At 40.8% G+C, this 19,644-nt stretch overlaps 1 protein-coding gene across 2 annotated transcripts in view; it reads right to left on the reverse strand.

Moving 5' to 3' along the window:
• Positions 1-941: 941 nt before the first annotated feature.
• The window catches only part of arhgap20b (Rho GTPase activating protein 20b), a 28,296-nt gene continuing 9,593 nt past the window's right edge, over positions 942-19,644 (reverse strand). The window contains exons 6-15 of one of the 2 annotated variants that reach the window (XM_026910405.3): positions 18,341-18,416; positions 16,291-16,368; positions 14,014-14,080; positions 12,419-12,601; positions 9,404-9,567; positions 8,881-9,042; positions 7,657-7,766; positions 6,789-6,978; positions 5,539-5,653; positions 942-4,398 (exon numbers count right to left, since the gene is read on the reverse strand). In XM_026910405.3, the coding sequence (XP_026766206.3) occupies positions 2,441-4,398; positions 5,539-5,653; positions 6,789-6,978; positions 7,657-7,766; positions 8,881-9,042; positions 9,404-9,567; positions 12,419-12,601; positions 14,014-14,080; positions 16,291-16,368; positions 18,341-18,416 (3,103 nt within the window). In that variant the 3' untranslated portion in view covers positions 942-2,440. Of the gene's footprint in view, positions 4,399-5,538; positions 5,654-6,788; positions 6,979-7,656; positions 7,767-8,880; positions 9,043-9,403; positions 9,568-12,418; positions 12,602-13,796; positions 13,964-14,013; positions 14,081-16,290; positions 16,369-18,340; positions 18,417-19,644 lie in introns of those variants that run through there. The other variant, XM_053230643.1, reaches the window with a different exon arrangement.

Below are 19,644 nucleotides of genomic sequence, written 5' to 3' on the forward strand. Positions count from 1 at the left end.
CTGTACACGTCCCTGTGAATGAGCTGTTACTATAGAAACGATAACGTATTAGAACGTGAGCATTAATATGAAGCTATAAATTTGGAAAACGGAAGACGGAACCCAGCAGAATGCAGAGTGAGATTCCTGAGAGTGGAATAAAAACCTCAAACCGGATGAGATGTTGGATTAGGATTTGAGTCACGTGGAAGCTCTGTAATCTTCTCTCCAGTGCGTTTAATCACGGCGCTGAGAGACAGTCAGACGTGTGCATGCTTTAGGCTGTTTCCCAAACGTTAATGACGAGGTTAGAACTCATTTCAGTGTGTAATGGGGTCAGAAGCGTGGTGACGGAGCAGACGACACACTGAAGAGAGTTTATTTTTGGAGAGCTGGTTTATGTGCCGTCGTTAATGAGCACATGTTCAAATGTCTCATTTACATCAATTATAAATCAATCACAAGTTGTTCAAGTCTGATCTGAGTCCAATCCCAGTCTGCACTTACTGATTCAAGTGATGAGACCGAATTCCGAGGCAGCGACTCGGATATTTAACCTGAATCTCTCTCAATTTCATTTCTGACTCATTTTCTGTAAACGAACAATATTTTAAAGCCTAAAAAGTCCAAGTGTTAGGAGTCAGAAACAGTGTGCAACATGCGACGAGCCAAAACTCAGCGTGTGTTTTATTACAGCAAATCCACATATCCACATATCAAAACCACAGGCATACACACATTACACCGGGATAATCCGCAAATCGGAAATCTGGGAAACAGGCGAGTGTCAAATCCAGGAAAACAAAACTCAGAACCTGACGATGCAGAAACACACAATAAGACGTCAGGAGAAGGAACAGAAACATCAGAGTGATTACAGAAACACCAACTAAACTGATTACACGCTTTACACAGAACAGGTGAACACATTAGAGTAATCAACCAATGAGAGAGAGACAAACAGATACAGAGAGACAGACAGACAGATAGAGAGACAGACAGATAGAGAGACAGACAGACAGATAGAGAGACAGACAGATAGAGAGACAGACAGAAATTTGCAACAAATACGGTCATCTTTAATTTAAAAAAAAAACCCACAAATGATTTAATTTGTTATTGAATTTTAATGATATAGTGAAAATGTGAAGCATAAAATAATACACAGAGAAACAACTTTACATTAGTGTCAGAACACAAACACACACACACACAAACACACACACAAACACACTCACAAACACACTCACAAACACACACACAAACACACACACAAACACACACACACTCACACAAACACTTACGCACACACACTCACACACACACGCACACACAAACACACATTCACACAAACACTCACACAAACACACACACACAAACACACACGCACTCACACACAAACACACACACACTCACACACAAACACTCACGCACTCACACAAACACTCACGCACTCACACACGCACACACAAACACACACACACACGCACACGCAAACACACACACAAACACACACACACACACACTCACGCACGCAGGCACGCACTCACACGCAGACACACACACACATACACAGCGTTCAGAAGTGTGTTTAGGTGTAAAAATCGTGTAATGTGCAGAAAACATGAATAAATCAGTTTAATTGTGAATAAATTCTGAAATATTGATAATAAATACGCTTCAGTGCCGTGTGTTTAAAACTCGAATAATAAAATCTACGTCGCAGATTTCAGGCTCCGTTACTTTAGCTTTACACAGATGTTAGCATGCTAACGTAAAGCTAATTTCACATCTTTACACTAATTACTGCAGTTAGCACAGATACGTTTCTGCTAATTTTATTCAAATCCAAAAAGCTCTATTTTATTACATGAAGGAAATGAGCATGAAATCTTGATGACAGCTAGTTAGCTAGGTAGCTAGGCTAATTCGCTAAATCTGCTAGCAAATTACTCAGCCAGAATGATTAGCTTCAATCGCAGTTATGATTCTGTAAATTAAACTTCCACTTTTCCCTCATGACACAAACACTTTCTTAATAATAATAATAATAATAATAATAATAATAATAATAATAATAATAATAAAGTTTTAACTTCTATTCATGAAAAATAGATATTTTTAAAAAAATATATGCTTAGGTTAATTCAAAAACACAATACATTCACCTTTAAGTGGTTAAACTTGAGACAACACTGTTGCTAGGCAACTGGGACACAGAAAGACTGGAAATAAATCATTTAGCTAGCTAGCATATACGTTAAATCTTCTATATGGACACAATGTAAAGACACAGCGAGAGTAAAAGTGACACCGAAACATCCGGAACGTCAACATTTACCTCAGAAATGCTGGAAAATTACTAAAAAAAAATTCCCTACAAATACAATTACATAAAAATTACACTTAGCATCAACTGCTAACACAATTAACACAGGAATTATTGACTAACAGCTTCGTGCTACTGAAGTTTGCTAGTAAACAGTGGCCTGTTCTGGGATTTGGGCAGTGTGTGTGTGTGCGTCACTGAGTGTGTGTGAGTGTGTGTCACTGAGTGTGTGTGTGTCACTGAGTGTGTGCGTGTGTGTGTGAGTGTGTGGGCGGGGCTAAAGTACGCTCTGACGCTGTTGCGTACTGTAGCTGGTAGGCGTATGCGTATGGTTTGTCGGATTGAAGTTTTGCTAGACGCATCTGCATTCTGATTAGCATTACTGGGAGAAATGCTAACACTGTGGCTAAGTTTGTTAGCGCTAACCGCGTGGCTCATGCTAGTAGTAGTAGTAGTACTGCTGCTCTGGCTAGCACTATGGGAAACAGATGCGACGTCGCTAATGCTGTCCACAATGCTGTTGCTACCCGTATGGCTAATGCTAGCAGAAGCACTCTGGCTAACATGTGTGCTGTCACTATCGCAGCCTGTACTGCTAATGCTAATGGTGTAGTGGTACTGGTCAGTGGTAGCAGGAGCGCTATCGCTAACTCGATGTTCACTCTGGCTAACATCGCTTGCGCTTTGGTTAACGGATTTACTGTCGCTAATGTTGCTAACTGTTTGGCTAACATCAGTTTCACTTCGGACACCAGTTCTAGCGTCACTCGGAGAGGAACCATTATCGGTTGTGTTAATGCTAAGCTCACGGCTAGCGTCGTCTTCGGTTGCTTTGCTAACGCGAACGTCGGTACACGTACAAACATCATCGGCGTCGCTAATCTTGCGCCGCCTTCCTTCCGACTGAAGCACGAGGTTGACGTCCTGGTTGTAAAACAGCGCTTGTGGTACTTTCACCTGCGCCATGGTAACCGCCTCTCCCCCCGTCTCCATGGTAACCTTGCCGGACTGCTTGAACATCCTCCGGCCCACGCTGGGGAACAGCGTGATTTTCATCCTGCTGGTTTTGACTCGTCTGGTCGGGAGCGTTAGCGAGTGTGTGTGCAGCGCGCGAGTGTGTCGTGTGTGTACGGGACAAGCGTGTGTGTGTGTGAGTGTGTGTGCGATCCCCAGGTCCCTGATCTCGTTATCGAGTAGCATGTGGCATGAGACGCCTTCATCACGGCGTGGAGTCTCATGTTCCTCTGCTCGCATCCCTCCATCTCGCTCCTCCATCACTCCACTTCTGTCCTCTTTCATCTCTCCATCCTCTTCGCCCTTTCGTCCGTCTTTCGCTTTACACTCGTCCTCGAAGTTTACGTCCAAAAATTTAACTCCTCCCTCTTTCTCTTCGTTCCTCTCTCCGTTTCCGTTTCCGTCTTTTACCTCATCATACGTGAACGCCATCTTCCACAGCTTCCTCGGCATCTCCGGGGTCAGCGGCCGCAGTCGCGCCGAAGTGCCAAACAAAAAGGGGCGGGGCTTATCGTCGCTCGGACTCGGGATGTACTCGAAGCTGTCCAGTGAGCTGAGAGACGACGTCGCCGTTGACGACAGGCTGGACACGCTGGCCAATCGCTGAGCGGGATGACGGAAACGCGCAGGAAACTGCGGTGACTTCCAGAAAGCGTAGCGCCCCTTTCCCGCCCCTCTACTGCGGCCCTGCAACACCGGGCTCTGTGATTGGTCGATCTTGTTTTCCATGACGGCGTTGTCGCAGCTGGACTGCCGGATGACTGGAGGATGGGGCGGGGCTTGGGGAGGAGACGTCGCGTCAAAGCACATCGAAGGCTCAGAAAGACACCTGTCCCGCGATTGGCCGAATTCACCGAGCGAGATCGGTTGCGTTGACGCTAAATCGAGCGTGCCGCAGCTGTAGGCGCCGTCTGTGGTTTCCGTGGCAACTTTAAAGGGGCGCAACTTCCTGTTTCCACTCAAGGAGAGAGTGCTCAGTGGGAGGAACGGCTCGAGGTCCGGAGAGAGGAGAGGAGAAGGAAGAAAGTCCAGATCTGTCTCTTCTGAGGACGAGTGGAGAGACAGGGAGGCCTCGGCTGTTTTTAAAGAAAATACAAAACAAAAAAAATTTTTTTTTAAAGATTTTAAAGAATTACAGTGTGTTCCTGAAGTTCTTCTTTATTTTCTTTATTATTTTTTTATTTTGGAAAAGAAATCTGCCCCGTGTGGTCGGGGTTGGTATAACATCTGAACTAGTATTTTAATAGAAATTTCTTTGAGGGCTGCGATTCAAAAAAACTGTAAAATTTATTTAAATAAAATTAAACAAAAATCAGAAAGTAGAAATGTAGATTTTTTTGTTCCAGTTTAGATCAAATTCAGTGAATTAAAATTATTCAATTTATTTTTTTTTACCTAAAGTCAAACAATACTAAAATCATTGTGGCTTGATTTATATAATGAACATGAAAAATCCTGAATAAAAATAATTTTATGACTGAGATATATAAATTCGTTAAGTGGACATTTCCAGAATTTCTTTAGCAGAAACTAAAATAATAATAATTTTAATATAAAAATAATAACATGACAGAAATTGTCAGTAGAAAAAAAACAGAAGCACCTACACCTTTATCTTAGCAAAATAAAACTCGCTAGTCAAACCTACAGTAAAGCCCCGCCTCTTCCTCTTCCTCTGATGTAGCCTTCATTTGCATAGCAGAACCTGATTGGCTCATGCTTTTGATGATGTAATAACACTTTGTTTAATGCTAACTCAGATTTTCCACTGCAGTAAATTTACAGTACATTCTATAGTAAATTTTCACTGTAAAATGAAATTCTCTGGAAGGATTTAAAAGGTGAAGTTTTATGAAGTTTAATGTGACTTTGAGGTAACGTTTGATTAAAAGTCTCCGGTGGAAGCGGACACAAGTCGAGAAGAAAAACACAACATGCCGAGATGCAGCCAAGTTTATCTTCTGTTGCCATGAAATAAACTGCCAAACAAATTTGGAAGCCATCTCGCAGCTGTAGAAACTGTACGCCAAGAACACGACGATCCATTCCCACCATCAATGCCACTAAAACTGCTAAATAAAGCGCAGGAGAAGCCGTGAAGACGTCAGATATCGGAAGAAACATTTCAGCTTCATACCATTACTTTTTAGCAATGTGTGAAAGAATGCAACTTTAAAACAAAAAACAAATAAAATCAACAAAATAAAAATCCTGACCTGTGAGGTCGTCGTTTTCCTGCGCTGTGTTCAAGCGCATAGAAAAAACCTCTTCCGCTTCATCGCCAAAGATGGAGGGAGCGCTCTCTATCAGGAAGCGGACGAGTGCAGCCACCTGGACGCCGGCGATGGAAAAATAGCAGAGACAAAAACGTGAGCGTACATATGAAATAAATCATCAGAGTCGCAGCACGCAGAGAGAGAAAGTATCAGGTCGTGTTTACTGCCAGTGTAGAGATGTTTCACTTCCTGCTCACTGTCAGGGGAAACGTGTGAAAGGTTACGTTTATGTTTAACGTTGCTTACGTTTGCGTTGTTTGTTTGTATTTATCCACTGAGTAAATTTAATTTTTGTAGCTCTTTTATTTCTAACTGTGGTCCGTCTGTTAGCCCTCCCGCTAACCTGTCCATCGACGAAGCAGAACAACCACACGACCACTGCTGAGCAGATTATAAGGGCCGGCTGTAGCCATGGCAACCGTAACTGGAAAGAAATTACAGCTATTTGGATCCTGTCCGGATTCTGCTGCTTCTTGCCTCTATAGCCTCTCGAGATTGCAGCATTCGGTGTGATGTGATGTGATGTTTAGGCGAGTTTATGCTTTTACTCTGCGCACAGTTTTAATTTTATTTACACTCCATCATCGGTTCTCGAGCTCGGCGTCACTCGGTTCTAGAATCGATTTCAATTTAAAGCCGGAGCACTTTTCAATTAGACCATAAAGAACTATGTTTTAATGACAGCTAGAGCTGCAAGATGTTGAAGAAATATGCGATATGCTATAACTCGTTAAATAACACGATATGCGGTACGATAATGATCTAAGTGTGTACAATCAATTAAAATTATATTTATATACATATTTATATATTTAAAAACTGAAAATGACATAACCGTCATACATTTCATGTTCTTCTGAGGAAAAGAAAGCATTCTCCGCTATCTGTCTCGCCCTAAAACTTTGCCTTTTTGTAACTTTTTGAAGAATTAAAATCACTCAGTTATCACAAGCCCTCGCGATACGCATATCGCGATATTTACATCTGTGATATTTGATAATATCGATATATTGTGCAGCTCTAATGACAGAGTACCGTTATATCGAATATTATAAAGAGGACTCAAAAAATCTAACTCTTAAACTACCAAACTACCGCCACCATGTTTCATATTTATCCAACAATTTTCACAAGTCTGAGTGATTGGTGCTTGCGTTTGTGTGTGTGTGTGTGTGTGTGTGTGTGTATACCTCCAGCGTGCTCTGGCTCTCCTGCTCCGGGTTCGAAGTTGTAGCTCTCCACAGCATGTTAGGTGCGATACACAGAGCCAGATTAGACGCCGTCATCTGATTCACGTCCGAGTGTGTGTGTATATGATGGAGGACTCCAAACACATAACACAACAGTGTACGGTTGACCTGGGGCAACTTTGCCAACACTCTACACACACACACACACACACACACACACACATGAGCAGGTGAAGTTTTCCACTTGGTTGATGTAAATTTGGTTTCTGATGTGAGGATGAGGGATTCAGCAAACTTTAGATGGACAGCAGTGTTTTTTTTTACTCATTAGTAACCTTCATGGAAAACCCGCATTTTAATCAAGTAAAGAAGAACATTCTGAGCCGGACTCGATCCAAACCCACAGCAGCAGGAATACGAAATCCTAACGCTAAATGCACCTGCTGTCTGTTAGAGACAATGACATCCAGCCAATCATCAGAAAACAAAATGCCATAGTCAGAATCATCAGCCAAATCCAATCCAATCCAATCTTCTGTTTTCAGCTCGAATAAATTGTACTCATCACTGTCAGTCCTCGCTTCACGTCTGATCTGCGGTTTCAACAACATGATCCAGACAGCTGACAGTTTAGTCATGAACATGTTGGAGGTTCAGGCGCTGAAGATACCGAGAGATAGCAGCGCTCTAACACACACACACACACACACACACACACACACACACACACCAGGAGGCTCATGTGGCAATCAGTGTGATTACTCATGCAGTGCAGTACCACCTCATTCAAATCCTATACTGATGAGTGTGTGCGTGTGTGTGTGTCTGTATGTGTGTGTGTGTATGTGTGTGCGTGTGTGTGTTGCACCTCTTCACTGAGGAGCATCTGGACTGCTGATCATCTGCTTCCATCACATTCATCCAATCTTCATACAGCTCACAACCCAAGACACTGCCAGGCAACTTGCGCAGGAACTCCTACACACACACACACACACACACACACACACACACACACACACAAAAGTGTGAGGTTGTGCATGAGTCACAGAAAGTCACATGTGAGTCTAGACTAATTCAAAATCTGGATTAAATGTAAATCTAGAGAAGGTGCGAGTCTGTGAGGTGTGAAGCTAAACTCAGAAAGAACAGTATGAAAAATCATACCTGTGTTTAATCTGCAATGAAAAATAAGCTTTACAGAATATATATTCTTTTTATTTTGTGTATTATTTCTCATTTCATTCAATGAGAGTTCATTTAATTCTAGAAGCTTAAAATCCTAAATGAATTAAATTAAATTAATTATAAAGAAATCAGTTGCAAAAGGCTTAATAATCTTACGTTATAAATGAATAAAGAGGGAATATTCGATCAATTTGACAATATAATGCTTTTTTGCAGTGCATATAATATTATAATCTAATATTTTATATCTTAAACATATTTATAATAGCCGAATTGTTCAATTGTTGCTAAATTATCAGTATTATTTCACTCAACAGGGGCGTGCTGTTGTAGGAAAATAATCCACGACGTGGTGCTGTGATGAAGCGGAGTCACGGCTACCATCCTGAAGCGGATTATTTTCCTCTAACTGCACGTCACCAAGTGCTTTATTCCTCTTACACCACAGCAATGTACCAACAACTCCAATTTTTTATTTATTAAAGAATGACCTGTCATACTTTTTATCCATTTATAGTTACATCCCTTACCAGTCTCTCTTTAATTCTGTCTCTTGAAGTTAATAAGACAAAAAAACGCAGCTTGTCATGTTACTGAAAAACCGCAAAGAAGCGCAAACTCCTCTGTCCTGAAGATGACTGTTACAACGCGCTGACACTGGAGACTCCTTCCGTAAACGTTACATAAACATCTCCTTACAGAACGACGATTACACACAGTTTTTTAATCCGTTTACAATCAGCAGAGCGTTCGCTGTACACGTCCCTGTCAATGAGCTGTTACTATGGAAACCATAACGTAAACCTGCACTACTGTCAGAGCTGCTGTTATAGGAAATTAATCAACACCTGGCGACCAATCAGGTGTTAATGCAGATGAAGTGTTTAGCGGAATGTTTTCTCACAGTGAGGAGAGACGCCGCGACAAACACAGATTCTCCACGTAATGAAACTCGATGTCCGAAGTTCAGCTTCTCCTTCAGGATCCTGCAGCTCTTGGCGTTTGCGGAGCGCCGGAATATTCCGAGAGTTTCCGGACCCTCACGGTACAGCATACACAGTAGATCCTACACACACACACACACACACACACACACATGCACACACACATAAGGGTCATGGAGTAGCACACTGATTTCAGCCGTGTACTAGTGCCCAGTTACTTTAGAAATGTACAGAAGTCCTGTATGAGTCACGCAGCGTGGGCGCACATGGCCTTGATTTAAAGCCACATCACTTCCTGCGGCGGAACTTTATTCCCTACTTAGCCATTCGTTTTTTCACTAAAATACAGAATGTTAGCATCCAGCATGTGTAAAGGCAGAACGGTAGAAGGAAAAACACAGCAGAAGAAACATCACAGCAATGTGGAGTTCTGTGAGAAGGTTTCAAATCATTTCTAGACAATATAATCTCTAATTTCCTCACCATTATCGGTTTAGGCAGCTTTCCATCATGACAAACCGAGGCAAGTGATTGGCCAAACAGCTTGTTGGAGGTGGGCTGAAGGTCGGTCTGTGCTTCTGATTGGACGGTTCCTTTCCTCAGAGCCCATCCAATCAGAGACTTTTTCCTCTTGTGCTTTAGAGAACCTGTCACAGCACACACACACACACACACACACACACACACACACACACAAACAAAAAACAAACAGTTCCAGATGTTTAACATTTACACCCTTTTGACCAGTAGGGTTTGTTTATTTGTTTATTTGTTTGTTTGTTTGTTTGTTTATTAAAACCCCCAAATCAGCTTTAAAAAAGAGTAAAATATGCTAGGCATAAATGCAATACTGAAAAAGATAGTCAAAAAAGAAATATAAAGAGATTAAATACATAACAAAAATTAAGTAAAGTAATATGAATAAAAACATTCTTCAGCACCAAACAGAGACAAACACACACACACACACACAAACACACACACACACACACACACAGACCTTTTAATTATGATTGGCCAGGTTTCTTCCTCTCACGCAGTGTTTCCATTCTGTCCATATTCACTAAATGCTAATTTTCTCATTCAGTGCCAGACTTCAAAAGGAAAAACACCCGACTCTCAGTTATGATTTGTGTTAAAAGGCTGAAAGAAGAGATGAAAAAGCCACTTTGCCTAATTAATGAGTGTGATATTTGGCCACGGTTGAAATCCTTGTCGTACACACACTCGCTGTGAAGCTCATAAAGATCTGACATGTCTTTCATTAATCATGTTCCTCAAACATTATCAAATCTGATTGAACAGTTTTTGTATAAAATGTTCACTCCAGAGTGTTAAAAAGCTCAGCGATGGTTTTAGACCAAACTCATTAACGAGCAAAACGCTCGTAACTAACGTCAGCTAGAAGCAGAACCAAAGAAATGAGTCTACTAAAAACTCAGTACTCTACTAAAAACTCAGTACTCTACTAAAAACTCAGTACTCCACTAAAAACTCAGTAATTTACTAAAAACTCAGTACTCTACTAAAAACTCAGTACTCTACTAAAAACTCAGTACTCCACTAAAAACTCAGTAATTTACTAAAAACTCAGTAATTTACTAAAAACTCAGTACTCTACTAAAAACTCAGTACTCTACTAAAAACTCAGTAATTTACTAAAAACTCGGTACTCTACTAAAAACTCAGTACTCTACTAAAAACTCAGTACTCTACTAAAAACTCAGTACTCCACTAAAAACTCAGTAATTTACTAAAAACTCAGTACTCTACTAAAAACTCAGTACTCTACTAAAAACTCAGTAATTTACTAAAAACTCGGTACTCTACTAAAAACTCAGTACTCAGTCCAGAACTGTCTTCAAGCAGAACACGACTGGAACAAGAAGAAGAACCAGAACAAGATTCTCAATCCACGAGAAGACCAGAACCCACATTTTCATCCATAAGAAAAAAGGAAAGGTTCTTAGTCTTGTGCTCAGACATGAAGGTCAGAACCAGAGATTCCTGATTGAACCAAAGATTCTGAATTAGAACCAAACGGTCCGACCCAAACATCTTCACTGCAGAAGACTAGAAGAAAACCTTCTCAGACTTGGGTTTGTATGATTTATTATTCATCTGGATGAGTGCGATGTTCTTCTCAGACCTCCAGATTGTTCTCTCAGGTTCCTCATCCTATGTAGTGATAAATTACCCATCATCCTTTGTTCTGCTTCCTTTATTAAGATGATCGAGCCGTCGTGTAGCAACAGGGAATGCAGAAGGACAGGAGAGCGTGAACACGGAGGTGGCATGAATTCTTACAGCAATTTCCATTAATTAACTAATAATTACCGAGGTGTTCTTGATCTGGTGTGTAAAAGCTAGTCTCTACGTGGAAACAGATCATTCTGGACTGGAACACCAGAGAACCAAAGGTCCAGTTTCACCCTTGTGACCACCAGTGGGCGGAGTTATAACACCTAGACACCTTCTTATGAGCGTGCGTTCACGTGTCGAGAACTTCTAACACCTATGAAGTTATGTATAGTGCAGTATTTTCTATAAAATATAATCATCAACGTCTGTCCCTCCCAGGAACCTTCTCACTGAGTAACGGGGAACCCTGGCGGTTATCCGTGTTTATAGAACCACAGTTCCATACGGAACCCAGTGTTCATGGTCCTCGAGCAAATCAGAGGCAAAACCCAGCTAACAAGTTAAACGTTTGGGTTCTGGTTCTGAGAACATTCCAGGTTTTCTCCCACTAAGCCACGCCCACACCTGTGACACTACAGTAACATTTAGAAACGTTCCTACAACACGTAGGAACGTTAACAAGATTCCATGATGTTCACGTTTCTCTCAGAGGGCATTGTCAAAAAACTTTATTAATAAATATAGTGTTTTTTTTAAAACCTTTTAAACCACAAAGAAGAACAAGAAGCCATTATTAGGTGCAACTTCTGAAAAAGGTAACAGATGCAAGTCTTTTTCAATTTTTGACCAAAAATAAAGGGATTATTTATTAATGAATAATTGCTTATCAGCTGAACAAATCCCGGCGTTTCAAACTGGCCCCTTTTCCTTTCTTCTGAGAAAGATATCAGACGTTAAAATACAGTTATTATTCTCCATCTCGAGTGTGACGTCTCAGTCAGCCGCCATGTGTGTGTTTCATTATCGCTGCAGAACGGAAGAATAAAGCACTGGATTTTTCTCTTTTTCTTTTTTCTTCTCTGTTAATAAAGAGTTTCTTTCTTTTCACCTTCAGAAGGCAGAAATCACTGAGTACATGTTGGTTCTGTTCTCACTGAAAGAAACATGTGCCTTCAAGTGACAGATGGGCTGATGACTTACACACACACACACACACACACACACACACACACACTGTGTACACCAGACCTTTAGTACAAAATGTCTTCATAAACCACAACTGCAGGTAAAGCAAGATATTAATGCACAAGTATTAACATTAATGTGTGTGTGTGTGTTGTAAAGAGGTAAACTCACCTGCATGGATGTGTGTGTGTATCGCAGCTCGGTTCTTCAGTATAAAACGAGGTGCTGTCGAATCGTTCACATCGTCAGTGTCACGCAGTTCATCAGCGCTGTGCCACTGGTGTCTACCGAGCATGTGCTGTGACCTCTGACCTCGGAAAGAGTGGAGCAGGATGCAGTATGGAAGCTCATGACCTGCAACAGGAAGTGCCTTTACATCACACGGTATTCAAGCAGGTGCTGCGGCATAAAAAGCAAACTGATGGAGGTATTAGAATCTTACTCTTCACATAAATGTGATGTCTATTTATTACTGAGTTTACGGTAGTCGTGATACTTTAGCACTTACAGTAACTTGCCTATTTATTACTGAGTTTATGGTAGGCGTGATACTCTAGCAGTTACGGTAATTTTTCTATTTATTACTGAGTTTACGGTGGGCGTGGGCGTGATACTCTAGCAGTTACGGTAATTTTTCTATGTATTACTGTGTTTAGGGTGGGCGTGATACTCTAGCAGTTACGGTAGTTTGCTCAGTAGTTAGTGAGTTATCTAGAGATGGTACTGATCCGATTGTACCAGTTTGCTATTGGGCCAATACCAACAAAAACCAATGGATCATATATTGAAGACAAAAGAATGAATTTGATGCGAACCTGTAACACAGGACAAAGACTGAAAATGAATTTGGAAAAGATTTTTTTTAACTTTCAGAATGTTTACATATAAAGAGACTTGACTGAGTTGACTTTTTTTAGGTTTGTTATTTTGTTATATTTTATAATTTATTATATTTATCATATTGGCACTGTAAGTTGCAGTTCTGTGTAAGTTGTGTATTATTGTACGTGTGTAAGTGCGTACGTGTAAAAAATTATTACTAAATCTTAGTAGTTTTTAAAGAAACTAATCATATGGGTATGGCTATCAGCTGATTCTCAAGGTCTCAGTCTCAGAAAAGAAAGTGGTATCGTGTCATCTCTAGTGTTTGAGGTAGACATGCTCCTCCAGCAGTGACTGTCATTAATCAAGTTGCTGTTGTGCGTTTAGATTTTTCTTTAGTATATTTTAATTTGTATGTCGCTATGCGCTGTTTGCTTTAGGAACAGTCAGTTATGCTGCATGGTTTAAGAGGCGCACTCCATCTCTTCATTTACATAAACACATGTGACACACACTGTAAAAAAAAAAAAAGCACAAATTAATGAAGTACCGTGGAGCCTCATCTCACCACAGCACACAACACACACACACACACACACACACACAACTCAGATTTAATGCAGGCATTTACATTTACATTTACATTTCATTTCTTGACTGCAAATAACTTGTTAGCTGAATAATCACTGGAGATGGATGTTAATGAAAGTAGACATTAATGTATTACCAGTACAGCCACGTGTCCGGTGTGTCATCATGAACAGCGCTGAAAACGACGTGCACGTATCACCGAATTATACAACACCAGCACGTGAATTAATGTTGTTGTGTTCTCTCTCTATCTCTTCCTTCATTACAGTTCACCAAAATTGCAACCGTCTCAGGCACCAGGGGATTATTAATACTGTGTGTGTGCGTGTGTGTGTGTGTGTCTGTGTCCTCACCGATAAGTGGGTACATTTCCTCCTTTCCATCATACAGCACACAAAGCTGATAGTCCGAGACTCCGCCCTGCACACAGGATATGGGAAAGAAGGAGAGAGAGACAGGAAACAGGAAGTAGGAGATATGAAACACAGGAAATGCCAACGAGTAAACACACTGTTTGACCACCTGCTCCACATGAGAGCACACGATAAGCAACCTACTCTCTCAAGACGTTTTCCATCTTCAGCTGAGTTATTCCTAATCCCATCTGCGACTCCATGGAGAGAGAATATTCTGATCCAGCGTAAATTTCCCACAAGCCCACGCCAGATTAGTCACAGAGTTTAAGACAGAGCGTACCTGTAACAGGTTTGGCGATGGTTTTGTGCACGTAAAACCTTAAACAAGTTTCAGGAGCTAAAATACACCCTTGAGACACGCCTCGTTTTTCTACACTGCAAAAAATGATGCAAATATCTTAAACATAGTCAAATTTATCTACTATTTCCTATGATATGATTACAATAAACCAACTATAAGGCATTATTTCTAGACATTTCTAAAAGAAATTTCAAGCTTTGAGCTTTCTTATTCTGTTGGCAGATAATTTTGCTTCTTAGCAGAGCAAGATTATTTCAATCTTGAAATTAGTAAAATATCTGTAAAATAGGGCTAATCATCTTGTAATAGGTTTACTGTAAGAGGAAATACTAGATGAATTTTACTACATTCGAGATATTTTCACTTGTTAGATGTCATTTTTTACAGTTTACTGAATTTAAACTCACCAGGTGATTAATTTAACCTCCTCTGGTTAACTTTAACTTGTTAAATTCGTAGGTAATGCTGATATATATAGAACATATCAAATATTTACACCATATTTTGTCTTCCCACACACCCGACCCAGGTAACGAAGGCCAGTAGGGTGGAGATTTGCTCTCTCGGGTGTGTTTTGAGGTTTTGAGGAGCACTTTTATTACATTACATTACACTTTGGAGCTAATATTAAACCTCGAGGCATTTCTGCAGCTGAATGCCTGTAAATCCGCAGACTTTAGTGACACACAGAGTTAATATTTCATTTTGACATTTTTATTTACGAGGTCTTGGACCCCTCAGCCTGTCTGTGTTTGGATTTATCTTCAGCTTCTAACAGATGTAATCCGGGTAACAGTGTTGTAGTCGAGACCAGCTCACCGAGTCCGAGTGAAGACCGAGAGCAGGGTCGAGTCTGAGTCGAGAATTTTGTGTGTATTTGACCATTCGAGTGCAACAAGCCGTAAAAAGAGAATTTGATTCGTTACTCCCACGCTGCCTGAGAGCCGGCTTTCTGTGAGTTCTCTTTCACGGCCTGTTGCACTTTTAACAGCTCATTTAATAGCGAGCACGTCCCGCTCTTTAACTTCCTCATTCATCCATGTTTCTTTATCACCCTAACATTACGTTTAACGTGTTACAACAGATGAAAAAAGAACTCTTACTTTTCTTTGTGCTTTCTCTCAACATATCGCTGGAAGTTGTTCTCTTTAATTCAGTTATTCAGGTATTACAGAACTTGCCTTGTGCAGTATGTTTCTTTTTTAATCTCTTACTGCAGATGAACTCTGTGTGTTTCACGTACGCGAACTGAATAATCGACGAAGCTGAAAACATTTTCAAAACTCACATCGTGTAGTGCGTCCATGACACGACCAAGACCAGGAAAATATGCCTCGAGTCCTACAACACTGCCAGGTAATGACTGTCTGTGATACACTGCCATGTTTTATATACGATGTTAATCGAATTTAAAAGCCTGCGATTTCAGATCAATAATCCAGTATTGGTGTAAATGTTTATGCCCCTAATGTTTTGGACACTTGCTGCATTTTTACATTTACTTTTTTTTACTTTTCCCCTATTTTCTCCTTAATTTATTCTGAGCCAATTCCCACCCATCAGTCAGTCTTCCATATTTAACAGGACTATCATCTGCGGAGGTGAAGGCTAACACACTCACAGGAAAGCGCTATCTGCCCTCTTCCACATACAGATGCCTGTGATTGGTTCGTGTCGCTGTGATTGACAGGGCAGAGAGAGTATGCCCCTCCCACTCAGACAGCATGGACATGGATTTTCTCTCTCTCGCTCTCTCTTTCTCTCTCTCTCTCTCTCTCTCTCTCTTTCGGACTATACAGCGTTTAAGCCTGAATGTTGCATGTTAGAGCATCCCAAGCATCAGTTCATGCTAAGTGCACACTCTTAGCATGAAGTTTGAAGAAAACCATCCAATAGGAAGAAGGTTTACTCACTGTAAGACCGTTCTGCTGTATCACACTCTGAACCACGCTCTCGGATGTAGAATGAACATCCACACTCACTGCTGTTGTCTAAAAATAAAATAAAAAAACAGTTAAACAGTTAAAACCAGTTTAAAAACAACAAACTATGAACTCCTCCAAGCCGTATGTTCACTGTAATATCACATGACTCTTTTTCATTTCTTTAAAATGCATAAATTAAGAGACGGTTCACTGATTGGTTAAAAAAATAATCTCCATTGCAGTCCATTGCAGTGGATGTGAAAAAAACAAGAAACACTTTATTTTTTTTTAAAAATGTTTTTCTCTAAATTATTTTTCAGCCTTATTTATCAAGGTTTATTAAATGTTTATTAAATTAAAAACACACTGGCCTTTGTACAGCTTGATCACATTATTTTTGTGAGTTATAATAATCACAAATACAGCATGTGTTAAATTATAGAAATCAAATCCAAATTGATAGATATTCATTAATCATTCTCTTACATATTCATATCATCAGGAAATATTAAACATTATAAACGACTGTAAACGTTCTCGGGTCCTGGTCTTGACTCCTGTCGTAGGATTTCTGATAAAAAAAAAGGCAATAAATCTCATCTGGTCTTGACTCTGCGTGCATATTATTGGAAAATAATCACACACACCACTTCAGGAAATGAAGAACTGATTCCTCAGATCCTACAGGAAGTTTCAGCAGGATGTGCCGAGTCTGTGTGTCAGGGTTTATCTGAGAATCACGATCCAAAGCCACAGATGAGACCAAACAGCGGCAGGCTGGGGATTATTCCGGGATTATTCCGGGATAGCTCTACCCGCGGATCAGATAGTCCGGCTCGGGGACAGCAGCAGGATTAGGGCCTTGTTCCAGTTCTTCTGGAATTGTTGACTTCCCTTTAGCCCTCGGTTAAATCCTCAGAGATCTCGTCAAAATGATTAGTTAGAGGGAAGCTTGTGAGATGATCCATCAGCGTGATCGAGTCAACATCAGCACTGCAGTGGAACGGTTTGGAAAACTTCAGAAACAGAAGTTTCCAGATTTCCTCCATGACAGAAATCATTTCAGTGCTGTCGTTCTTGCTGCTGAGGTCCAGTGCGGTTTTTTTTTCTGTAAATAAATAAATAAACAACCTTTGACCACGAAATGAAAGGATCTTCACCACGTTCCCTTCGAGCCACAAGCACGGCTCGACTCGACCCACACTGCTGGAGGTGGAGGTGAGGAGGTGAATCAACTTCCACAACGACTGAGGAGCCACGTCTTTACAAAGAGCTCAACCAGGCACGAAAAAAACCAACCTTTCTCTGGTGCTCTAGTACTTTCTGGACGAACTCCTCTCTAAAGACTTCTGCATGCTGCTCTGGAGAAAAATGCTGGAAACATTAATGATTCCGTGTAGCAGTAGAAGAGGTCCAGATGCAAAAAAAGGTGTTCTAAGAAGCAAAATCGCAAATTCCAGATACAAAGGAAGAGTTTAAAATGCAAGGGAAGAGATCTAGATGCAAAAAGAAGTGAAGGAAAGATTCCAGAAGAACGGATCCAAAAAGAAAAGGAAGGCTTCTTAAAGCAAAAGGGAGATTTCCGATTTTAAAAGACGGATTCCAGAGCCAGAGGGAAGAGCTCGAGATGCAGAAGATGGATTTCTGAAGCAAAAGGACAGTTCTAGATGCAAACTTTCTATTTTTTCTATTTCATATAAGACATTTATTTGATTTTTTTTGGAACTAGGCTACTCTAGCCAGTATACGTCTGCACTAAAGTCATGCCTTTCAGGTCAGGAGTGTTTTATTTTGCTTCCTTGTGCCCTGGACTTCCCGTCAGTCTCTCTGCCTCCCGATCAGTCGGAGCTAGACTAGCTGGAATGTCTACATCAATTCACAAAATAAAGAATTGCTCTCATTTTTTCCCACCACACTTTCCTCATTCGTGTGGAATTGATTTCCAGAATTGAATTCTTTAGATAGGAAGCGCGGCGCGGAGCTCGGTGACATTTCCTGTGTGTAAATAAAGCAGAAGAGGGATTAGAGAGAAACTCACCAGCACCGAGTCGAACAGCTGAACATTCAGGATGATATGATTTGGGATTAAACGCTGCCTGGCTCTCACACTGTGCCTGGAATTATCATTATTAAACACACACACACACACACACGTTAAAAATGAATCACCACAATTTCAATCCAATTCAAAGGCACTAATCAGATCTATTAATACACACTCACAGAGACGTTTAACACGAGGGCCGGACGTACGCACCGCAGGAGGCGCAGCGCAAAAACACAACGAGACGCTGCTTCACAGTGCTCTCACACTGCATCTGAAATTACTGTTCAGTTTAATGAAGTTCTGTGAAAACGGTCAACCACAGAGCCGTGAGAGAAAGAAACGCTCAGGACTGAAGAGGAAATGTGAGTTCAGTAGAATTTCTCAGTAAATAAACACTCGCTAAAGTGTCAGAACCATCAAACACACAACTCCTGGGGTGTGCAGTTATAGGAAAACAAATCACAACAGCGCAGTGTGACGAAGCGGAGTTAACAGCTCTAACAGCACCTTCTCGAGTGTTTTATTCCTCACACACCACAGCAACTTACCAACAATTACAACTGTATTTATTAAAGGACGACGCATTGCACTTTTTATCCATTTATAGTTACATTTAACAAGTTGGTTCCTGTTGTCACTTACGTTATAGCAGCTATAAACACTCGTTCCATCACCAGCCTCTCTTTACTCTGTCTTCAAGTTAATAAGACAACAAAACACAGAAACCTGGAAACCACAAAGAAGCGTAAAGGCCTCTGTCCTGAAGATGTCGGAAAACTTACAGTTACAGCTTTACCTCTGACACTGGAGACTCCTTCCATAAATGATAAATAAATACAGAAAACTTCTTTTTAACTCTTTTATGTAGCGCGTCTGCTAATGAGCTACGTGTATCTTCTTATACTAACAAAACACAAATTAATTAGCGCAGTAATCGGTGTTACATGCTCAGCTTCATTCTCAGATTAGATTAGCAAAGCGAGCTAACTGTGCTAGCTACGTAACCTGACCAGAGGCATTAACGATCTCTGCTACTTCTTTCCACGCTCTAGTTTACTTCAAAACGTCTCTGTACACATTTAACGAGAGCTCATATGTGACAGGAGAAGATGAAACCATGCGTAGGGGAACTGAAGAACCGTCGCACCACACGCTCCATGAGATTCCACTCCATGAGGAATCATTCGAGACGATTGTTTGGATTCGCTTTACAGCGTTGTACATAATTTCTATAGAATTGAGAAAACGTCTGTTCAAATGTGGCTCCGTGTCGCTCAGGTACGTAGGAAATGAAC

Source organism: Pangasianodon hypophthalmus, chromosome 27 (genome assembly GCF_027358585.1).
Source record: "Pangasianodon hypophthalmus isolate fPanHyp1 chromosome 27, fPanHyp1.pri, whole genome shotgun sequence".
NCBI classification, from domain to species: Eukaryota; Metazoa; Chordata; class Actinopteri; order Siluriformes; family Pangasiidae; genus Pangasianodon; species Pangasianodon hypophthalmus.